General features: G+C 36.8%; 5 protein-coding genes and 1 pseudogene across 13 annotated transcripts in view; 3 read left to right on the forward strand and 3 right to left on the reverse strand.

Annotated features, from left to right (window-relative positions):
• The first annotated feature begins 225 nt into the window (after positions 1-225).
• Positions 226-5,287, forward strand: LOC136420210 (death-associated inhibitor of apoptosis 1-like). Of its 4 annotated transcripts, none has more exons than XM_066407053.1 (2): positions 226-372; positions 3,847-5,287. In XM_066407053.1, the coding sequence occupies exon 2, from the start codon at positions 3,884-3,886 to the stop codon at positions 4,922-4,924; it is 1,041 nt and encodes a 346-aa protein (XP_066263150.1). In that variant the 5' UTR covers positions 226-372; positions 3,847-3,883; the 3' UTR covers positions 4,925-5,287. The 4 variants fall into 4 exon arrangements, with proteins under 4 accessions (XP_066263150.1, XP_066263148.1, XP_066263149.1 ...); XM_066407051.1 differs by lacking the exon at positions 226-372 and adding an exon at positions 811-1,079; XM_066407052.1 differs by lacking the exon at positions 226-372 and adding an exon at positions 1,178-1,437.
• Positions 5,288-5,308: 21 nt separating this feature from the next.
• Positions 5,309-7,012, reverse strand: LOC136419738 (L-lactate dehydrogenase B chain-like; annotated as a pseudogene).
• A 194-nt stretch (positions 7,013-7,206) lies between these two features.
• LOC136420165 (F-box only protein 6-like) overlaps positions 7,207-20,706 on the forward strand; it is a 132,222-nt gene continuing 118,722 nt past the window's right edge. The window contains exons 1-4 of one of the 3 annotated variants that reach the window (XM_066406986.1): positions 7,207-7,390; positions 7,501-8,034; positions 8,091-8,357; positions 8,501-8,674. In XM_066406986.1, the coding sequence (XP_066263083.1) occupies positions 7,510-8,034; positions 8,091-8,357; positions 8,501-8,668 (960 nt within the window). In that variant the 5' untranslated portion in view covers positions 7,207-7,390; positions 7,501-7,509 and the 3' untranslated portion in view covers positions 8,669-8,674. Of the gene's footprint in view, positions 7,391-7,486; positions 8,035-8,090; positions 8,358-8,500; positions 8,762-20,706 lie in introns of those variants that run through there. The other 2 variants (XM_066406984.1, XM_066406985.1) reach the window with 2 other exon arrangements.
• Positions 8,801-20,706, reverse strand: part of in (protein inturned) — a 133,122-nt gene continuing 121,216 nt past the window's right edge. The window contains exons 1-13 of one of the 2 annotated variants that reach the window (XM_066406959.1): positions 12,460-12,771; positions 12,213-12,327; positions 11,934-12,160; positions 11,702-11,884; positions 11,338-11,649; positions 10,915-11,281; positions 10,669-10,870; positions 10,337-10,615; positions 10,071-10,290; positions 9,757-10,019; positions 9,405-9,674; positions 9,106-9,248; positions 8,801-9,045 (exon numbers count right to left, since the gene is read on the reverse strand). In XM_066406959.1, the coding sequence (XP_066263056.1) occupies positions 8,934-9,045; positions 9,106-9,248; positions 9,405-9,674; positions 9,757-10,019; positions 10,071-10,290; positions 10,337-10,615; positions 10,669-10,870; positions 10,915-11,281; positions 11,338-11,649; positions 11,702-11,884; positions 11,934-12,160; positions 12,213-12,325 (2,691 nt within the window). In that variant the 5' untranslated portion in view covers positions 12,326-12,327; positions 12,460-12,771 and the 3' untranslated portion in view covers positions 8,801-8,933. Of the gene's footprint in view, positions 9,046-9,105; positions 9,249-9,404; positions 9,675-9,756; positions 10,020-10,070; positions 10,291-10,336; positions 10,616-10,668; positions 10,871-10,914; positions 11,282-11,337; positions 11,650-11,701; positions 11,885-11,933; positions 12,161-12,212; positions 12,328-12,459; positions 12,772-20,706 lie in introns of those variants that run through there. The other variant, XM_066406960.1, reaches the window with a different exon arrangement.
• On the forward strand, positions 13,752-15,488 carry Uba4 (Ubiquitin-like activating enzyme 4). Of its 2 annotated transcripts, XM_066406304.1 has the most exons (7): positions 13,756-13,968; positions 14,018-14,201; positions 14,256-14,376; positions 14,430-14,737; positions 14,792-15,018; positions 15,069-15,279; positions 15,337-15,488. In XM_066406304.1, exons 1-7 carry the CDS (start codon positions 13,849-13,851, stop codon positions 15,486-15,488), a joined length of 1,323 nt encoding a protein of 440 aa, XP_066262401.1. In that variant the 5' UTR covers positions 13,756-13,848. The 2 variants fall into 2 exon arrangements, with proteins under 2 accessions (XP_066262400.1, XP_066262401.1); XM_066406303.1 differs by having other exon boundaries at positions 13,752-13,968; positions 15,069-15,488.
• Positions 15,611-17,281, reverse strand: LOC136419769 (AB hydrolase superfamily protein YfhM-like). 2 transcript variants are annotated; one of them, XM_066406307.1, is made up of 2 exons: positions 16,781-17,281; positions 15,611-16,582 (listed from the first exon to the last, which is right to left on the reverse strand). In XM_066406307.1, exons 1-2 carry the CDS (start codon positions 16,994-16,996, stop codon positions 15,611-15,613), a joined length of 1,188 nt encoding a protein of 395 aa, XP_066262404.1. In that variant the 5' UTR covers positions 16,997-17,281. The 2 variants fall into 2 exon arrangements, with proteins under 2 accessions (XP_066262404.1, XP_066262403.1); XM_066406306.1 differs by having other exon boundaries at positions 15,611-16,578; positions 16,777-17,280.

Consider the following 20,706-nt stretch of genomic DNA (forward strand, 5'->3'; position numbering starts at 1 on the left):
AGATTCTCAGTATCAGTACAGGTGTAAAGATTGGAATCTAAAATAATCTAATCTAAATAATTCCGTTTTTTGAAATATTTTCAATAGGCCGAATAAAGACCACTATATATATTTGTCTTATCTTTTATCAAATTATAAAATTGTTTAAAATGGAGTTCTCGCTTACAATCTGCCTTGTTTCCCTATCTTTCTAGAAGTATAAAGAACAAATTATGTTAATTTGCTAAAATCTAGTGTTTTCGCCAATTTAAATATCTTATATTTTATACTTATAGAATAGAATAGAAAAAAAATTGTAAAAATAAAATCTAAGCTTCAATAAGTGAATAAACGGTTTAAAAAAAAAGTGAAATTAACAATTACTGTGATAAGGTAAGCGCTGGGCGAATTTGATTATTTTTTATTGCCGTTCTTGCTCGGGTATCCTCGGAAACCATCGGGTGACTTAGCGTCAAAGCGCCGATAGGCACTTTAACAACCCGAATGGTGCGGACATACACTAACTGGCATAGAAGTATTGTTTTTGCCCTGTAAAGCTGAATTAAAAAAGTTTTAATCCTAGCTTTTTTAAATTTTATCCTTATTGTTAATATGTCGACTCTGTTTTCAATAAATAGACGGGACAGGCTAAGTTTTATTATTATTATTGAACTATTCCAAGTGCTTAATAAAGACAGCATAATGTGCAAACTGACTAGCTATTCAAGCTTTATCAGTGTTATCTTTTTTTATCTTTTTATAGAACTCCTATATAAGGGGCTGTTGTTCCTAGCCTCAGCTGATTAATGCAGTTCAGTAAATGACAAAACGTAAATTCAGCAATTCAATCGGCGCTAGTACGTCGTTATAAACGTCTCTACAACGCATCTAAACAGAATAAGAGTCATATGAGAGAGTGAGAGAGGCACATTTCCGATTCAGTTTTGTTGGGCCGCCATGGTCTGTTATTCAAACTTCTGCTAGTTTCTCACGCTCATACGGCCGTACGGCATCTGATCGGTGTTTTTGTTTACGTATGGTGCACCAAAAAAAATTCCCAGGATTAGACTAAATGTGGAGATTTCCAGCGTTTGCACGACGTAAGTAAACATGGCAAGTTTTCAGTTCGACGCAGACGTTTCCACGTCGTCCCAATAATTTTTAATCGATTTTCCCTGTAGTCCGCGAACGACATTGAAAAACATTTATGTTTTACACGTAATATCGCTTTAAGTATGACGCATAAGAGTATAATTTGCAAATCACCTATAGTCTCTTATTTTCATTCATTCATTCATAAAGAAAATCTTAGAACGAGCTGTTGCAAAAGAGAACGGAGTGCCGCTTGATTTTAATGGTGTTGTTCCTACTTCGCGTGAAAAATCAATACTCTTGTGCAACTTAATTTCGTTTACGATAGAGTTTTGATCAATGTTCCTCTACCTACGTATGAGATATGTAAGTAGGTTTTTGATGTTCACGTATAATTTTGGCAATTCATGCTCGCGTATAATGCGCTAAGAGCAGTTCATTTGTACCATTAAGATTATGCATGAAGTGCAACTTTTTGATCGTTAGTTAACGCTGTAAAAATACGTAATAAAAACAGGATTTAGTCAATTTGAAAGAATCGTGGCTGTGGCAGCTGCTTTGATACGCCACTGGCATAATCAACAAGACAGCCTTGCCATTAAATTAAAACCAAATATTTTAAACGAGTTTTGAATGCTGAAAATCCAATTCAGTACTTGCCCCAAATGTAATGCGCTTCCATGATTAACTGATTTCATGAAGTTTCTCTTTCAAAAATAGTAAATAGTAGTAAAAACTAATTTAATGAATGGGACACCCTTTTAGCATGAAACAAATACTTTTTGATAGCTGATTTGCTTTCCCGTAAATCGAGCATATCCCATCTCCCTACTGCTGCACCCAATAAAAAGGACAGAAGCACATCGATTTTGCTCTATTACACTTTGTATCATTATTGTTTCTCTATCTCCCAGTTCACCCTGGGAACCTATATAAGTCTATCTCGCTTATTGCGAATTATGACCAAAATTGAAACAAAACGATCTTGGTACTCTTCAACAACAAATTTCGCAACACCCGCCTTTGACAAACTTAATAAACCTAAAAACAACTGCAAAGCGCCGTTAAAGGATCCCTCAATGCTCGATTGAAGTTAAGTGTTTTTGGAGTTAATTATGGTATTTTACCTCGAATTTTTAGTTTTGAGGGATTTACAAGCGTCCAGTCGTATTAACTCGTGGGATAAATTATACGGTTTGGTCGGGGAAACGAGTTTGCGGCTCCGTCCTTTTGAAACTTGGCAACGGTGCCCGCATACTTCACTGGCTGGCTGGCTGGTTGGCAGACTGGCGCTGTTCGCCCTGCAGTGTGTGCGTGTTGTGGTCTCGAAATTTCAAATTCCTCGCCTTTCTAATGCATTTCCAGTGCCAAAATCCGGTTTTGGATGTAATTTAAGGTCAGTACAACCTCCCCTTATCACTGCATGCTTTCGAACCCTTCCGAAAACCGTCTGCAAAAAGTAGGTTGGGAAAGCGGTCTGTGCCAACTATCGATAGTCGTAATCAACCATATGTTGGTCCCCCCCGTTGTTCTCGGTTTATTTTACTATAGTAATCGCATTTAGAGCAACTTTGTATATTGAAGATCGCATGGAAAACGACATCAGGTCGATTTCAACGTATCCAAGTCTGTGGTAGGTACAAGATGCCGGCTTTTCCGAGAATCCGTCTGGGGCCCTCCGTGTGGGTCTCTGCCGTCTCTGTCTTTCGCTGTTGCTTTTTTCAGTTTCCGCTGCTCGGTCATTGATGTGATCTCTGTGGAATGTGGTAGGGCGGGTGGGTAAAGGGGCCCGGGGAGCGCGGGCCAACGGAATGTGGGAACTCGTGAATGGTCTCTGAATTCCAACGGTGTCGCCGTCCTTTTCCAATGGCGGTACGACCGTACCGGCCTGGTACTGGAACCATTATTGTCGACAGATACTCGCATAACGACCGCCACTTTATGTGCGAGTATAAAGAAAGTTGGACTCTGCACTGTTACTGTATTAACCGAAGCCTCATTACTCGTGAAACGCTTTGTATAGGGGCATCAATTGGGTTGATAAGGCCTCGATAAGTCATCGTTCGTTTTCTTGAGAGCGGTGGCCTAGACGTGCTCAGAAAATATCCTCATGTGAGGATAAAGTCCATTCATGTTCGAAGCAAACAGTAGAATTCTCTATTACTCTTGATATGACTTGGGCTGATAATGTCGAGACCTCGGTACCTTATCGTAACTCATTTGTTGCGTTTCATTTAAGTCTGTTCAATTTTATCCCCAAGATGTTGGTACATGAGGATGTTAAAATTAAGGAAATTAATTGCCCTCCAAAACCTTGAAAATCCTTCCTTGAGCATTCTCATGAATGGGTGTAGTGTCAATTAGGATAATATTCATTTTGAAATTTCTTGAGACACATTGCCATTCACCTATTTCCAATAGAATTCTTCTTATTTTGAACGCAAGTGGCACGTTTGAGAGATTCTAGCCCATGAAAACAGTAGATCTATGATGTTTGGGAATCAATTTGTTAGGACCATTACTATTAGTTCTTGAATCGATCTGCCACGTATTTTATTCGCCACAGGAATTCTCTAGACACAAAGAGCTCTAAAGCTATTGAAGTCTCATACCAAACCTTATTGTTAGCTGTGTGTTGGGGTTCACTCCTTAAATAAAGTATATTAGTGACAACCTTTTTAATTCATTGCTGCTACCACCACCTGATTTTAAACCATCCTTCAACCTTAATGGTACTTCAACCAAAGCACTCAACGGCTTCTTTTTATATTACAGGATTGCTGGACTGGGGTACATCTAAGAAGCTGAAACTATGAGTTGTGTGTTCGCTGTTCCACCTCTTCCTACCGACCGCTCCAAAGTATTAGATTTGCCTGACAACGGGAACAAACCTGCGTCCTCTTTAACTGGATCATCCTTGACTGCGTCTTCCATCGATTTCGATAGCTTAGACTTCAAAAAATATGAGGACAGGTTGAAAAGTTATGTGAATTGGCCCAACAAGAACGTGTCGAAAGAAACGTTAGCGAAAGCAGGGTTTTATTATAAGAACCCCTCTGGACACAATGACATTGTCCTGTGTCCTTATTGCCATATAGAAGGGTATCAGTGGGCGGAGGGAGACGAACCCATGGAAGATCATCGATCGTGGAATCCCAACTGTCCTTTTGTTATGTCCCAAGAGGTAAATTCTTCGAACACGCGAAACAGTGACACATGTGGACTTTACGGCTGCGACATTTTTCCAAATTCAGTTCCCGAAGACGAGATCCAATTGGAAAAATTGGGGATAAATAAAAATAAAGGTCCGACGCATTTAGACAAATTCTCCCTCGCTAGCCGATTGAAGACGTTCGAAATTTGGCCCAAATCCATTAAGCAAACCCCTCACGATCTTGCGGAAGCGGGATTTTTCTACGTGGGAGTGGGGGACCAAACTATTTGCTTCCACTGCGGTGGAGGATTGAAAGACTGGGAACAGGACGATAACCCTTGGGAAGAGCATGCCCTGTGGTTCCCGAAGTGTTCATATCTGTTCCTAAAAAAGGGCCAAGATTACATTAACACTGTGAAGCAGAAGAGAGACCCACGCTTCGCTACGGCTGTCCCCAGCACCTCTGAAGCCAAAGAGAGCCCGAAACCAAAAGAGGTTGTGATCAAAGCTTGCGATTCGGACGAGGAGAGTCAGGGAGACGTAAAAACTTTGTGTAAAATCTGTTTGCAGCAAGAAGTGGGAGTCGTGTTTTTACCTTGCGGACATATTGTCTCTTGTGTCGAGTGTTCTTCTGCCCTTAAATCGTGCCCGGTTTGTCGGAAACCCTTAGAAGCCACGGTCCGAGCGTTCCTATCATAGACTGTAACATTCTAATTTATTGAATAGATTTATCACTAATTTTCGAGATTATTGATATTCAATAATTTCGACTACTTGTATATAGTTTTTACTAATATTATTGAAGTCTAGTCAGTCAGATTTAACATTTACTTTAAGTTTTCGAGAATTAAGTATTTTTATGCGTTTGACTTTAAAAGATCGGACTTCAAGTACAAATTCTGTTAGTTTTTAAGTTCAGAACTACTACAAACGCTTATTTTAGTTACACGACTGCATATCCTCTAATAGCCTAACACAACACTACTAGCGTTAACTTCAAGTGAATGTAATTAGTATGTTTGCCGAATTACGGAGCAAATACATTATTATTTATACTGAAAACCGTATTTTAATCATCGAAAATCATTTAAACCGTATGGTTAGGAACAAAAAAACCATCATTCCATTGGCAGTTTCGACCACCTTGGCAAGGGAAAACTTCATGCCAACGCCTCTTCTCTTCGGACAAATTAGGGTCTACAATGCTGCTTATTCTGTTGCACCCTAAAATGCAGAATAGCGACAAAAAGGCCTCGTGCTCTATATCTATTTAATATAGGTGGGATACGGGATGGATTTTGTTGAGATTCCGCAAAATTGTAGTGGTGAGGTTGACCACGGTCAGCCAATCTCTTAATTGGTGATTCCTTTGAACTTAATCACCTCATGAGTTGAGCCCATCACGAGCTTATGAATGTTCTTCCAGTTTTCTGGATCATCAGTTTCAACAGCAGAGTTTAATTCCCTTAAACATACTCCTATTACGCTCATTTTAGACCAATGGAATCTTCATGCTCTTCCCAAAATCCAGCCGTGAACATTTTCTGAAAACACTCAATTTGTCCGCAATATCATACCGAAATCTAGTAAAATCCAGACTAGTTCCTGAGCCGATCACTCGGTTCTTAGCTAAGTTTCCTAGCAACATACGCCAAAATGTCAATAGGATTGCTCACAACAATATCAGGAGAATACCTGACGAGATTGGAAACAATTCTTTTCAAAATCCCACTGTTTCTTCTCATCAATTTCAATCGAGACTCTTCTTTCTTCTGTCTTGCGGTAACAATACACATTTTGGATCCTGCAGTCAACAGAGTATCAATACCTTTTCCAGCGCTAATTTTGATCTTCAGAAATAATATGCTATGCTGCAAGTTCAAAAGCTCCTCCATCATTTTGTCCTCGTTCAAGTTGACTATGGCGAAGTCACTGGAGGTGTCTTGGGCTAAAATGCGAAAGGCACAGGCCATGGCCACGTCACCCATTTGTATCACCGTAACTGTTGATGAGGGTGTGGTAAATATCACCAGTGATGCTCATCAATTTGTATTTGGTGCCCATTTTAATGTTGTTGCAGTTCGGAATTAATAGGATCTTCTTTAAAGGGGCACAATGTTAGGAAATTCCAAAAAAGGCTAATGTCAGAACTGACATACTGTAGAACATCATATAGAATTTTGCTGGTTTGGAAAGTGTAGAAGAGAAATTGGTGACATTATGGTGGACAGGTTTTTACATGGAAGATTTCTGACAGTTTTTGTTTCAGAAGAAATGTTATATGTTGTTATTTGGAATGAGGAATCCTTGAAAACCTGTTATGTTCGTTGATTGCACACATCTTTTCTTATTGTTTATTTACGAAATAGTTAGGGTTTATAAGGAAATCGACGGTAATTGCATTTGTACATAGTGATGGAGATCAGGTATTATGTCAACTGTAAGCGAATTTATTTCAAGATTGTTCAGAGATTTACAATCGCTATAGAATTTGCTAGTTTAGAATTAGTAGTAGTTAAAAAGATTTGAATTGATGTGAAACACTCGAGTTTCCCGATAAGGCAGTTGCTGACATTGTGGTGAATGCAATTTGCTTGTGATTTCAATAATACAAGGTTTGCAACACAAATAGCCAAATTAATATGATATTATTTTAACGTACCAGAAATACGAATATTGCAAATGTGATAAGTCATTTACTAATGGATTTCAATTAAAATTGTGTATTAATTTTTTTTTAATATCAATGATTACATAGTTTACACCTTAACATCTTTCAACCTTCATACTGACAGCTGTTACAAATCGTAAACATTAAACTACGGCCAAGTGTATTGCTATCCTTCATTTGGGTATGGGAAAAAAAAAGAAAAACATATTACTCTTATTATCAGAATAATGTATTAATAATTAGATATTATGACAATGACAGTTAAACTATAAACAAACAAATAAACCAGCTCAGAACACAACATAAACATAACATAAAATGATTTAAAATGGTTTTAATCGTACCTAAACCGTAAAAGAAGCGGTGACTTCGTCACCTTTGAATCACCATTTATATTTGGTCACAGAATATCTTATTAGCATTTTGTCCTATATATTCAATCAATCCACTAATAATTACTAATAACACAATAAAGATATACAGGGTTTTAAAAGGTTTGTTATAGACTTAAAAGTAATTGTTTTAGATACTTAACAGGCGTTTTCATAACAAAAGTTTTTAGCAGAAGAAATTTCATGAGTAATAAAAAAAACAAACATTTTAGCTCATTTAGATGGCTTCAATTATTAGAAGAATTGCCTCTAATTTTTTGCAAGGAACTGTCCCAGATGACAAAAATATACAATTTCTTGGACAGTTTGACTTACAAGGTGACCCACTAAATGGACTAGTGTTAAATGGATCATACGTTCCCCAAGAAATATTAGTAAACATTTTGACATACCTAACACCCTCTGATATACTCAAATGCTCTTTAGTGTGTAAAAACTGGCACAATATTGCAAAATCCAATGCGCTCTGGCATGATATTTATAACTATAAAGAATACCCTAAAAAAGCGAAGAAACTGCCATGGTATGTTTTCTATTGTTTTTACACAACTGACAACTTTAAAAACCTGATCAGAAATGGAAATGGTCAGGAAAGGTTCAACCATTGGAATATAGTGGCTAATGAAGGTGACAAGTTTATTGTGGAAAATGAACCATATGGCAGTTGCCCTTTGCCTGAAGAGCCTGAATTTTTGGGACATACCAGTTGTTTTGCCACTTCTTATGACAAATGTGCAAAATACCAGGTACATTCAACTGACACAATTAGTCATGTTTTTTATTTATGTTTATTTTGTTTTAGGAAGTTGATTTGAAGCCAAAAAGATTGTTAAGGTACATAATTAGAAAATACAGACCCACATTATTTGCAAGTGAATGGTTTGTGGGGCGATTTGACTGTGCTGCTAGTTATCAATTGACAATTTCATGTACAATTGCTGGAAATGAATGGAAACCACATTACTTTAGATATAGGGTGCAAGGCACAATAGATAACCGTGGATCTCCAGATTGTTTTATAGAAACATCTGGATCAATTGAACAATGGGAAAATAAACCATGGGAAAAGGTAAGCCATTTTACTGTCAAACTATTGAAACAGAGTGTGGTTTCAGGAAATTTACTTTTTGACAAAACTTAACACATAGACAATACCACTCATACTAAAGCCCTATTTTCACTTAATGTACTTACCACCACTTTTCTTTTCAGAAAGAATTATATCTCTCAGATTATCCTCCAGATATCATGAAAATACATTTTTACCATGAAGGCCAGGATAGGCAATATTGGAAAGGGCATTATGGCAGTAAAATGGCTGGAGGAGTTTTAAAATTCTTATTGGATTCAATCAAGCCCATTCCAGAAGATATTAATTGAACTGAGGTGATTAACTAACTTGTGATAAAAGTTTATTATTTTAAAAATTATATTTTACAAAGTATTTCAAATTCGGTGGTTTAATGAGGTACCTCCGTTAATATTGAAGTTAGAGATATAAGGTTTTTGCAATCCTGTGCTTAATTGTTATGAAATAAAAGTTGACAATGACGGTGTTGTTGTATTTTTCAACGCCTAAATTGCAAAACATCCACATCCAACAGATTATGGGCCCTATTGATATATTCCTTTATATTTTACAAGTTTAAGTGATACTATTTAGATTGATTTTAAAAGCCAAATCTACAAGGTTTTGAGGCACTGTGTCCTGATAACATACATACAATTCCTTGGGATGTGGTGTGTAGAACAACCTCCTACAAAAAACACGATATAAAATTGTAATTTTGTAAATATCTAATTGGAATAAGGCTTACCCTAAAACCCAGTAGGCAATTTTGCTCTTTTTATTGCCCTCTTTTTCAATGTTAAACGGACACTCAAACAACATTCCATACTCTTTAATTGCAATCAAACTTTTATTCATTAACGATTTTGCTATATCTTGGGCTGGCAGGCTCTAGAATATTAAAAATGTCCCTTTGAGTTCCTAAATTGTCTCACCCAGAAACAAATTCATAACTTAAAGATCGAAAAGACAAACGCAAAAGTAATCTATATTACTTTTTTTTTCATTAATTCATTCATTTTTATGACTAAAAAATCTTAAATATACCTTGAATCGCAATGTGCTCTGAAACACGTCATGAATCCCCTGACAACACCTTCGAAAATTGTTTAAAATCAAGTGGTAAGTGTCGGACTGAATTCCATGCTCCAGAGGCATAACCAGCATTCCTTCAGTGGTGTTCAAATGCACGAAATGATAAAGAACATTATGTCTACCTGTGGTTAACTGAATCGGGGAGTACTCTCCGATATCTGATAGCAAAGACTGACGTATTTCCGATAGGTCGCAACTGCTGCTGCTTATCTGACTACCTTCCTTTTGATAAATTTATACAAACATGCAAAATCTTAGTACCAATATTGAACAACTATCACTGAATGATGAAATATAAACTTACTCCGTACTCGTCAAAATCCGATTCCTCATCATTTGAATCATACTTGAACTTTCTATTCCTACTAGACGATTCATCGCTCATTTCGCTGTAGCTCTGGCTTTCTGAACCCTCAGAATATGCGTCAAAAGTGTCCTCGTTTGCTGTAGTATTCAGTATGTTTTGCTCCGAACTGCGCCTCTTTAATATAGAAATTACTTCGTTCTTTTTTGCTGCAATTCCCGCGTCTTTATTGCTAGTTTGAGGTGATATTGATTTGTTAAAACCTAAAGTTTCTCTCTAAGAATTAAAGTTTTCTTTAAAAGAAATAAACACACCCATAAAGTCGGTTTTTTTCTTGCTTAAAGGAGGCATAGGGGTGGCTACCATAAAACCCCCATTTGCAATGAGCATACGCTCTGCCACAATACTCAACCCTAGTTCCTGCACGTGCGCTAAAGTGGCCTGCACTTCTTCAACGTAAAATGCATCTGGCCCCATGTTTTCCTCTGGTGGTTCCGTGGCTCCCCCAGCCTCCATTATTACAGCCAAAAAATCCTAAACTATATCATTAAAAAAAATTAAACCCAAAAAATAACACGACCTTTTCTGTGCCCACAACCAGTAAGTATCGTCCCCCTTGGGGCACAGCCACGTCTCCTGCAAATTTAGATTTGCATGACCTGGGAAATACCTCCTTCCATAAGACTAAAGATTTAACTGGCTCAGTTTGGGAAAGATGGACTATTCCCTGGTTTTTGCAGAAATTATACACATCCACCAGGTCTTCTTGCATTAAATGGGAATGTAATAAGTAGCCAGAATGAAATAAGGCACTGCCGAGAATGGTGAAGAGACGCTGACAGTCCAATGGATCTTCATTCTAATGAATGCAAATTACTATTTTTTACCAAAAAGTTTATTACAATAAAATACCCATTCTCTATAATCGCTGGCTTCTAATTCTGACAAAGCATCATCAATTTGAGTAACAGCTTCGTCATGCAGCTTCAAAGTGGGTACCACTGGCATTACCTGCTCAAACATGCAATTGCTGCGGTCCTCGAGCTCGAATTGGTACTCCATGAACTGTTCTGTTGTGGCCCAGTCAGTGTTACATATAATTTTAGCCAAATATCTAAACCAAAATAACGAAAACCTTAAAATAAAAGACAAACACACCTAAACATAAATCTGTCTATTTGCTCAATATAGCGTTGATTTGAAAAGGCTTCGTCGACACTGTTGAAGGTAAACTCAAAAAATCTTGTAATCTCTGAATTCATCAAAACTGCTTCTTTAACACTGGCTCTTTCATCTGGTACCATAAACAGCAATAATTGATTGTCGTAGCGCGTGTAGACAATGTGCAGCAGCTTCTCTTGGAAGAGCAGAGAGCTGCACTTAGGCGAAGTACTAGTAATGTCGTTTAAGAGATGATTTAACGTTATAAACACTCCTCGAGAGTTGCACAACAAATTCTTCTGACAAGGCCTTGGGAAGCAGTAAATCAAATCTTCATTTGCTTTGTTATTCTCCTCTAAGTTATCTAGAACATACAAGAAAAGTAGAGAAACATGTTTTTGTGTTTAAAAATAACTTTACCAGTATTGATGAATACTAAACCCGCAGGATATGCGCATAATTTCTGCAAAACCAACTGGTTTTCTTCGACTTTAGAATTCAATAGATCCCTAACAAAGGCAGATTCTAAATTAAGGGTGTTTATCGGAGGGCCTTTAGTAACTTCTGTAGCTGCCACTCTTTGCAATGTCAAGAGAACCTCATTGTGGTTGATAAATTTTTGTAAAATGTCGTCTAAATTATTCACATTTACTTCAATATTGTTTATGGTTTTCAACCAATCTCCAATTTTAATGTTTCTATCATGTTTAGCTTTACTATCATAGGAAAAACCTATGTATAGTGAAAATTGTAATAAAGTAAGGTTTATTTTGAAAGAAAATACCTGCAATCATAACTCTATTGCCATCAGACAAAGTACTGACAATCAGCCCTAGCAAAGACTCTGCAAGTGATTTATCACTGGACAAATTATATCTATTCTCATGGTCAATCTCTAAAGAAACCTCTTTTTGCTCTCCTTCTTGGAAATCTTGGAATTTCACTTTTTGAGTATTCACTTCAACTCCTAAACAAACACATTCAAATCACCCTCAACTCAATACAAACCAACTTACCTTCTTCCATAGGTTTTTGATTCTTTTTGTATCTCTTGCTTTCCCTTTTCCTTAATAAACGCAGAAATTTGCCTCTAGTGCTCCTACGCAGCTGCGATTTTGAAAATGGTTCTGGTTCTTTATTTGCCTTGGTTTGGTACTGATTTTGAGTGACAAAGGGGTGACAATCAATGTATACAAGTTCTCCAGATATGTCATCTACATATGGTTCCCAATCGGGGATGATACTGAGGCAAGGTTTAGTACAGAAATATTTGAACAAGATGGGAAAATTGTTACCTGTCAGAGTCTGAGTCAGAATAAGTACTGTAGCTAGATTCTGATCCTTGATCTGACCAACCGTCATCTAGACTGTGGGTTTTCATAGATGGAAGAAGTCTTTGAGATTCCATTTCTGTCAGAAGAGAAAAGGGTGATTATTTACCATCCAGACACCATTGAAATGTCAGGATTTTTGCTTGAAATGTACTTAATAACATGCAGTTGATGAATATTGCAGTATTGGCTTCATATTCATGGTACTTACTTCTGTATAAACATGTACAACTTCTGCACAATCTAGAACTTTCCCATAAAGATCTGAAACACCTCAACAACAACAAAAGGCCTTTCTAAAGATTTAAGCGAAAATCAGATCATTTTTCATTCAGAAACCTAAATTTGCACTCTTTTGTCTGAAAGGATTTCCGAGAATTATGGTATGGAGCATTTGCGTTTACTGTGACGCAGCACACCTCAGATCATATTCAGTTTTTCATGATTTACAGAGTTTTAAAGTATTTCTGAGATGGTTATTTTTACTGATGTTTATGTTTGTTATATTATTGTTACTAAAGGGTGAAGGCGCAAGATAAGGGATGGCGAAAGTTGCCCAAATCAATAAAAAAAAATTAGCGCCTTGTGACGTCATAGTGTATGCGATAGTTGATATTGAAAATCTCGTGTCTTCCGAAGAATGTTCTACAGGGCATCTCATTAAAAAAAAAAAAAATTTTAAGTGCTCATAATTCTTATCTCGCAACTTTTAAGAGGTATAAAATCGATTAAATAAGAAAAGTGTGGCCATTTTGGAGGGATTTTTAATATATCATAAACTTGGTAAATTGTTTTTAAGGTACCAATTCTCCTTTTGTTAAATATAGACCTGGCGTTTTTATTATATATTTTCAAAGCACTCTTCGCCTCTGAAAGGTTCATATATCATTTGTGCATTTTTTTGTTTTACCATTATAACTGAAATGGATTTTTCTACTTAAGAAACTAGGGAACTATCAAAAACCAAGTTTACAAATCACATAAAAATATAAATATATTTTGTGGATTAAAATAAGAATCAAATTTTTAGCTTAATATTCAAAAACCTGGTAATTTCACACTTTAAAATTAACAAATAAATATAATACTTTGAACTCTTTTACTCGGAAAGTAATTCTCCAAAAAAATCATATCTTTAATAGTGTTTGATACATTTTGAATTAAGTGGTATCATGTATTTTCAGTTTTTCCATAATCACAAATTTCATACAATCGAGACATCTGTAGTTAATGTGTGTTTTATTTAACGAAATCAATAACATCTCTAATTGCATTGAAATCTTCCTTTCGCATACACAATGACGCAAAATGATTAACATTTCCAACATTTTTGACAAGTTAATATTTTTTATCTTTTCTTTTTTCATTCAGGTCGCTCTCTCCGTCCTTCAATATTGGTCAGGTTTTCAAAACTTGAAAGTCTTGAAATATAACCTCAGATTTTCTCATAATCTAATTTATTATATTTTTTTATTAATTATTATTGCTAGTTTCTAATGAAAAATATTCCACATTGTGTCTAAAACGTACAACTATTTTCTTGATAAAAGCACTTTAACATTTAGTTTCTTAAAGAGAGTTGAGGTCTTCAAACACAATCATGACACATTCCGCAGATCAAGTTCTTAATTTAATTAGAGAGATAAAAGCTCTTAAAGATGAATTGAGAAAAAAAGAGAAAGAACTTTCTAATTACCTATCAGCGAATTCAGCTTCTCCCGTAAGGATTGAATCAAAGTTTTCTTCACCAAACTTAATTTATTATTCAGGTTGTAACTAAATATGTTACTTCAGGCCTTACAAATGAAGATATAGTGCGATATAGCCGGCAGTTGCTTGTGCCTGAGGTGAACACTCAAGGGCAACTTAAGTTAAAAAATAGCAAAGTTCTTATAGTTGGAGCAGGGGGTTTGGGATGCCCTAGTGCAGTCTATTTAGCTGCTGCAGGCATTGGTATGTATGTGTACATATAAAATGGTTATATAAACCCAAGGAGATATTGTTTAGGTGAAATTACCATAGTAGACTCTGACGAGGTAGACATAACAAATTTGCACAGACAAATATTGCATACTGAAGATGACATTGGAGTGCCAAAAGTCGATTCTGCATATGACAAATTGCACAGGCAAGTGGCCTTAATTTAGTACAGTTTTATTCATAATAATATAGTTAATTTAGCATTAACAGATCAATTAAAATTACTCCACTGAAGTTGCACCTAGACAGCAGTTCAATGAAAACTCTAATGGCTTCAAATAAATTTGATCTGGTTATTGATGGAAGTGACAATGTGGCAACTCGGTATTTGCTCAATGATGCCTGTGTCTTGCAAGGAGTGCCTTTAGTGTCAGGCAGTGCCCTGCAAATGGATGCCCAATTGACCGTTTATCATTACAAAAATGGACCATGTTATAGGTGTTTGTTTCCAGTGCCACCACCACCTGAAGCTGTTACTAATTGCGGGGATGGGGGAGTTGTTGGGCCAGGTCAGACTTAAAAATTTTTTGCTGTTTCATAAATGTCTTGAAACCGTATTTTAGTACCTGGAGTAATTGGAGTGCTGCAGGCGTTAGAGTCAATTAAAATATTAACTAATTCAAATGATGTGCTATCTGGAAGACTTCTTTTATTTGATGGTAGCACTTCAACATTTCGCAATATAAAATTAAGACCAAAGAATCCTGAATGTGCAGTTTGTGGCACTGATCCCACAGTACTTGATTTAATTGATTATGAGCAGTTTTGCAAGGCTAAAGCTTGTGATAAAGTATGTAAAAGTTTTGCATTTTCATTTTTTGCAATTTATTTTATTTCTAGATAACCAACATCGATATACTGGAATCAAGTGAGCATATAAGCGTTCAGGATTTTCATCTAAAACTAGGGGAAAAATTGGTACTTGATGTTAGGCCACAAGTTCAATTTGAGGCTTGCCATTTGCCTGAGACTGTGAATATGCCTTGGGATGATATTAGGAAGCCTGGAGGGTTAGAGAAGGTTTCAAAGTTGCTTTCTAAGCATAAAGATGGTAAGGTGTTGTTGATTTTTGTGGGTGTAATTAACATTTTCAATTTCCTTTGTACAGTGTATGTTCTATGCAGGAGAGGAAATGATTCTCAGCGAGCAATTTCCTATTTAAAAGACAACTTAACAGATGTTGTAATAAAATTTTTCAATGTTAAGGGAGGTCTGCAGCACTATTATACATTTATCGACCCAGGTTTTCCATTTTTTTAATAATTATCTGTTTAAACTGAAAGAAACATTGTTTCATTAATATAGAAAAACAGGTTAATATTACATTTTTGTTCTAACAAATAAATAACAAAAATATTTTGTGCTTATTTTTATCATCAGTCTCACTGCTTTACATTGTTTAAGTTAAGCGTAAAGGGTATGCTATTAACTACCCCATTTGTTTTCTTCTGCACAGTCCCAATTACGGAATTCCCATATTTAACTGTATTAGAAACAGCTCCAAATAGTCCATGAAACAGTCTCTTCGAAGGAGATTCTATGGGATTAGGAAGACTGCTCTTGTCTATTAAGTATTTGAGTATCACATTATTGAACACTTCTGGGTTTTCTTGCTGCGGAAAATGCCCGCAATCATCGATAACCTTTAGTTTGAAGAATTCGCAAAACTCTGTGGATTTGATTATATTCTCCAGAGACACATATTGGTCTTTTGCTCCACTGATTAAAATCACCGGCACTTCTGTCTGTTCTAAGCGTTCGTTGATTTTGAACAACGATAAATTTCGGTAGTAGTTCAAAGCCCCAGTCCAATCCTCATTTCTAGAGAAAGTATATTTATAAGCCTCCAAATTCACGTCTTTCGCGGGCAAATGCTTGTGATACTGATCGATAATTTTTACGTCCTCGTTCAAAGCATCGATTTCCGGTAAGTACGGTAATTGCACATAGTTCAACCACTGATAGTTGTAAGTGCAATTGAAAGTGTTCCAGTAAACGTTTGGATGCGGACAGGAAACCGCGACGAATTTGTTCACAACACTGGGGTTTTGGTGCACCAAATACCAGCCAAGCAGGGCTCCCAGATCGTGTCCGATCACAATACAGCTGCTCACACCTAGAGAATGGATGAACTGCGTCAGTTCTTCGAGGATTGTTTCGATTTTGTAGCTGCTGCGCCAGGTGGGTTTGTCGGAGTCGCCGAAACCTTTCAGATCTAGAGCCACCACATGGAAGTTGATGGAGAGGACTGGAATTTGAAACCTCCAGCTGAGCCAGAAGTCTGGAAAGCCGTGGAGAAGAAGGATTAAAGGTCGATCTTTCGGGCCTGACTCCACGTAATGCAATTTTACTCCCTGAAAAAGGGAGGTGTATGAAGAACAAAATTCTTGATAATTTGGCGAAAGGCATTTTAACTATGAACATTGAAAAAGCATGGGTTACTATAAATGAAATACATTTTTGAGCTATGTCGCGTTAACATAATATACAACCTTACTTGTATCAGCCCCTGACTCATACACTTACAAGAAATTAAATGACTAACTACTTACCTTAAGTTTCACATGCTTGTGCTGTCCAATTGACGAATCCACAAGGAACGAGGGTGGAGTATCCCTCAACAACATATTAACCGACCCTTTGGGGTTCCAGACATATTTCAGCAGCTTTTTGCACAGCACCCAAGCACCGAACACAAACGATAAACAGTGTATCCTCAGCTTCCCAAAAACCGAAATGGATTGAATGCAGGCGACCTTTTTAGCCATAGCAGAGAATTATTCAGACTAAGAATCAAATAAAAAAATATTATAGATAGACATGTTATAAAGATCGAAGGTCATCGAGCAGTAAACATTCGACAGGCCGTGTGTGCGTTGGATGCTGGTACTGTCGATGTTAATTTTGCACTGATAATAATTATTGTGGATCTATTCAAGTTTGTTGAGAGATAATGGAGAAGCGATAAGGACGATTAATGTTTAGCTGCACGACACCGGAGTTCGGGGCTAGACGTGGTCTGATTTTAGTCGACTTGTTGGTTGCGACACGTCAGTTAATTTTGTATATTTTTAAATGCACTGAATTAGAAATCTAATGCAAAGATGATTGAGTGTTGCCATTATGAGAATTCTCTTCTTGACTGTAACTTTACAGTTCAATCTTATCACTGCGCAGGGCAAACTTCGAAGAAATCGTGACCACGCTATGCGATAGACTTCTAGAAGTAAAAAGCGCTGAGACTGCGATCGCAGAAGAGCAAAAGTCTAATTTCTGATTTCGATAACAATCCAAACGCCGCTCCCGTGCACAAATCGCTCCGTATTTCAAAATTGCGGCAGTTATAGTGTAATCACAGTAATAGTAAATAAAATTCTTAAAGGCGGAACTTATAGCGCATCCTCCATTTTGTTGTAGGAAGTGTTTGATAGGTGGCGTCACAAGTCAAAAACAAACATCAGCGCCCCCTCTCGCAGAATAGCCGAATTACAAAGGACCGCAATCTGATGCCTTTTTTAAGTCTAATGGGCGTCTCGTAGATTTTCCGAGATTTTGAAGCAGCCACAAGAACATATTTTTCGGACTAAGGAGGGTAGTTTTCCGCGAACAGTATTGAGTTATGGAAAAGCTATAGATAGGAATCGTTGGGGGCATCGCGTATAAATTACTCTCAAGACGACAGCATTTCTGGTTATAACGAAAGTAGACTTCAAACTCTTTATTTGAATGGAAAACATTGATTGGGGAGATTGTCAATGGGGCAACGTGCTCTTTGCAGATGAGTCTCGACTTTGCCTTTTTAATGATGATCGCCGTGACAATATGTCGACGTCTTGGAGAGCTATACGCCCGGTGCAACTTTGTCGGCATTATGTGCTATGGAGATAAATCTATTATGATATGGGGGGACGTTAGTTTGGAAGGTTGTACGGAGTTAGTTGTGTTTCAGAACGGTGGTTTAACAGCTCATCGATACATAACCGACATTTTAGAACCCCATGCAGTGCCATATACCCCATTTATCAGTGAGGATTTTTTTTGATTCACGACAATGCACGTCCACTCGTGACACAAGTAATACAAAATTACCTTCAAGATGTACAAATTCAAATGTTGCCTTGGCCAGCACGAAGCCCTGATCTGAACCCAATTGAACGTTTATGGGACAACATGGGTCCACAAGTTAGACCCTTGTAGGTTTCTCATAGGGACTTATATGAGCTGCCATTGAGGGTCACGGAAATATGGAATCAAATTAATCAAGTTGACATTAGAAACCTAATTTCAAGTATGTCAAGGAAGTGTGAAGCCGTAGTCGGAGCAAGAGGGGTCAATACACGCTATTAAATATTAATTTTTTTGTATAAATTAAGAAATAAAAATTATTTAATTTTTTGGGTTACCGTGTATTCATTTAACTATACTCCTTATTGTTTCCATTAAGTTAAATTCTAATCATAATTCGTTAATAAAAGTAAAATGTTTATTTTAAAATGTTAAAACGAAAATGTGCAAATATTTAAAATATGCGAGAATTTTGCGGCGTGGTGTATGTATATCGTGTCCTCATAGGTTTGCGCAAAAAAGCCCAACATTTCCAGAAAAATCGGAAAAACTGGCACCAACATCCCTGATCGTGTTTGCCGCTCTATGATCCAATTAATAGGGAATGAGAGGTTTTTCGTATTTTTTCCAGAAAAAGTTAATCTGCGTTTCAGTGAGGCATGAATCAATATCAGAAATTTCTATTGGCGATGAAGTGATGCTAATCCTCACATCCGGTACCGATTTTCGAATCGATGACTTAAAAACCATCATCGTTTATTCTCTAAGAAATTTAAAACAATTAAATTACTTCAAAACCACTATGGTTTTGAAAAATGCAGAGTAAATCCCTCCTAATGCGATGCTTATAGCATTAATCACGAATGATACCATACTAAGGCAAACCGGAGTCCTCGGCGATATTTATCCCTAAATCTATTATTATAAATATTTTAAAGAAATTCGCTATGCTAATTTGAAACACACTTTTTCACTTTTAATAAATTTCATTAACATAAATACCGACATTTGCACTTGCCAGCTAAAATACATAACACGCAAAGACAAGGGAACACTCATAAGGAAAATGGAGAGAAGGAAATACATCAGACAAATCGTCCATATAGATTCTAGTCGGGGCACATATTTATCCATTAAGATAATAATGTAATCGTCCCTTTTCATGTGCTTCTGGGGAAAAAATAGGGAATATAACATGGGATTCAAGGGCTATTAGAGCTAAAGCCTGTTGAGTTCTGGTGACCTTGAAGACTTCGTGTTTGAGTTCTAATCCGACCCTGTCTAGCCTCCAGCAGCTTTTTTTGGGATTTGGTAATATTCTAAAAGTCCATTATGAAGGTTGGGTATATCAAGGAAATTAATCGCACTTGGAAACCTATACCGGTTTTTTGCTAGGCACAGGAATGAGAAATTATTTTTTATCTTGAAAACGGCTATTTGAGCGACAAAGCACTAAGAGCCCTTTTTTTATTAAGAACTTATGGAATATTAAAAAAGCATATTCGCATTAAAAAAGTCAGTGGCTTACCATTTTTTCATTGAAAACCTCTCGGTGAATGGCCACACGGACGTCACTGGTGTAGATGGAAATATTCTGCCTACTCCAAAACATTCACATTTATCCCGCCATAGAGTGTTTCAATCCCGTGTCCCGAACAGTTTTTGAAATATTAAAAAAATATTAAAAAAATATTAAAAAAATAAATTAAACACTCTGTATCGTGGAAACGAAGCGATCTCGGTTTAAATATTTGTTTTTTTGAGCTCTACATCCCCTGAAAGTTTGTCATTATGAAGCGCCCTTTACAAAATTCTCCACTTGAAACAATAACACTCCTTATTACGGATCTGTATTAGACAGCACTGCATAATAAACTTTGTTGTCCAATCCGCAGGTCACGGATCCGTCACACATGTCAAAAATGACATATACACGTGCCGTTTTATAGTAAAACACAAATGACCACTTCTCTGCTAAAATGGAAGCATGTTTCCTCCAAAAGCGCGTCCAGGGGTTGGGTACTTTAATTTAATAGCAGAAAAAGCTCTTCAGCAGAAAATGGTTCAAATTGATCATTTTGCACGTAATTTTCCAGGGCCCAAATGACGCAAACGTCTACAGCAGGTTTGAATGGCATTGTTAATGATCTGGTCTTCTTTCAAACATTCCTTTGCCCATTTGGCGTGGCTTTATGGTCAAATTTGAAACCTGAGATAATCAGATTAAACCGAGGATTTAAGTAAAACGATCCATTGTGACGCTGAAAGGCGATTTGTGGGAAAAGACTTTGCAACGGGCACCTCAATAACGGCAGGTAGACCTGGTTTTATCCCTGATCGAATGTGTCTTATGCTGAAACAAAGCGTGCGTCATAGATTACTTTTCTACATAATCTCCCTCCTTCATTGGCCA

The sequence above is a fragment of the Euwallacea similis genome, chromosome 3, assembly GCF_039881205.1.
Source record: "Euwallacea similis isolate ESF13 chromosome 3, ESF131.1, whole genome shotgun sequence".
Taxonomy (NCBI): Eukaryota; Metazoa; Arthropoda; class Insecta; order Coleoptera; family Curculionidae; genus Euwallacea; species Euwallacea similis.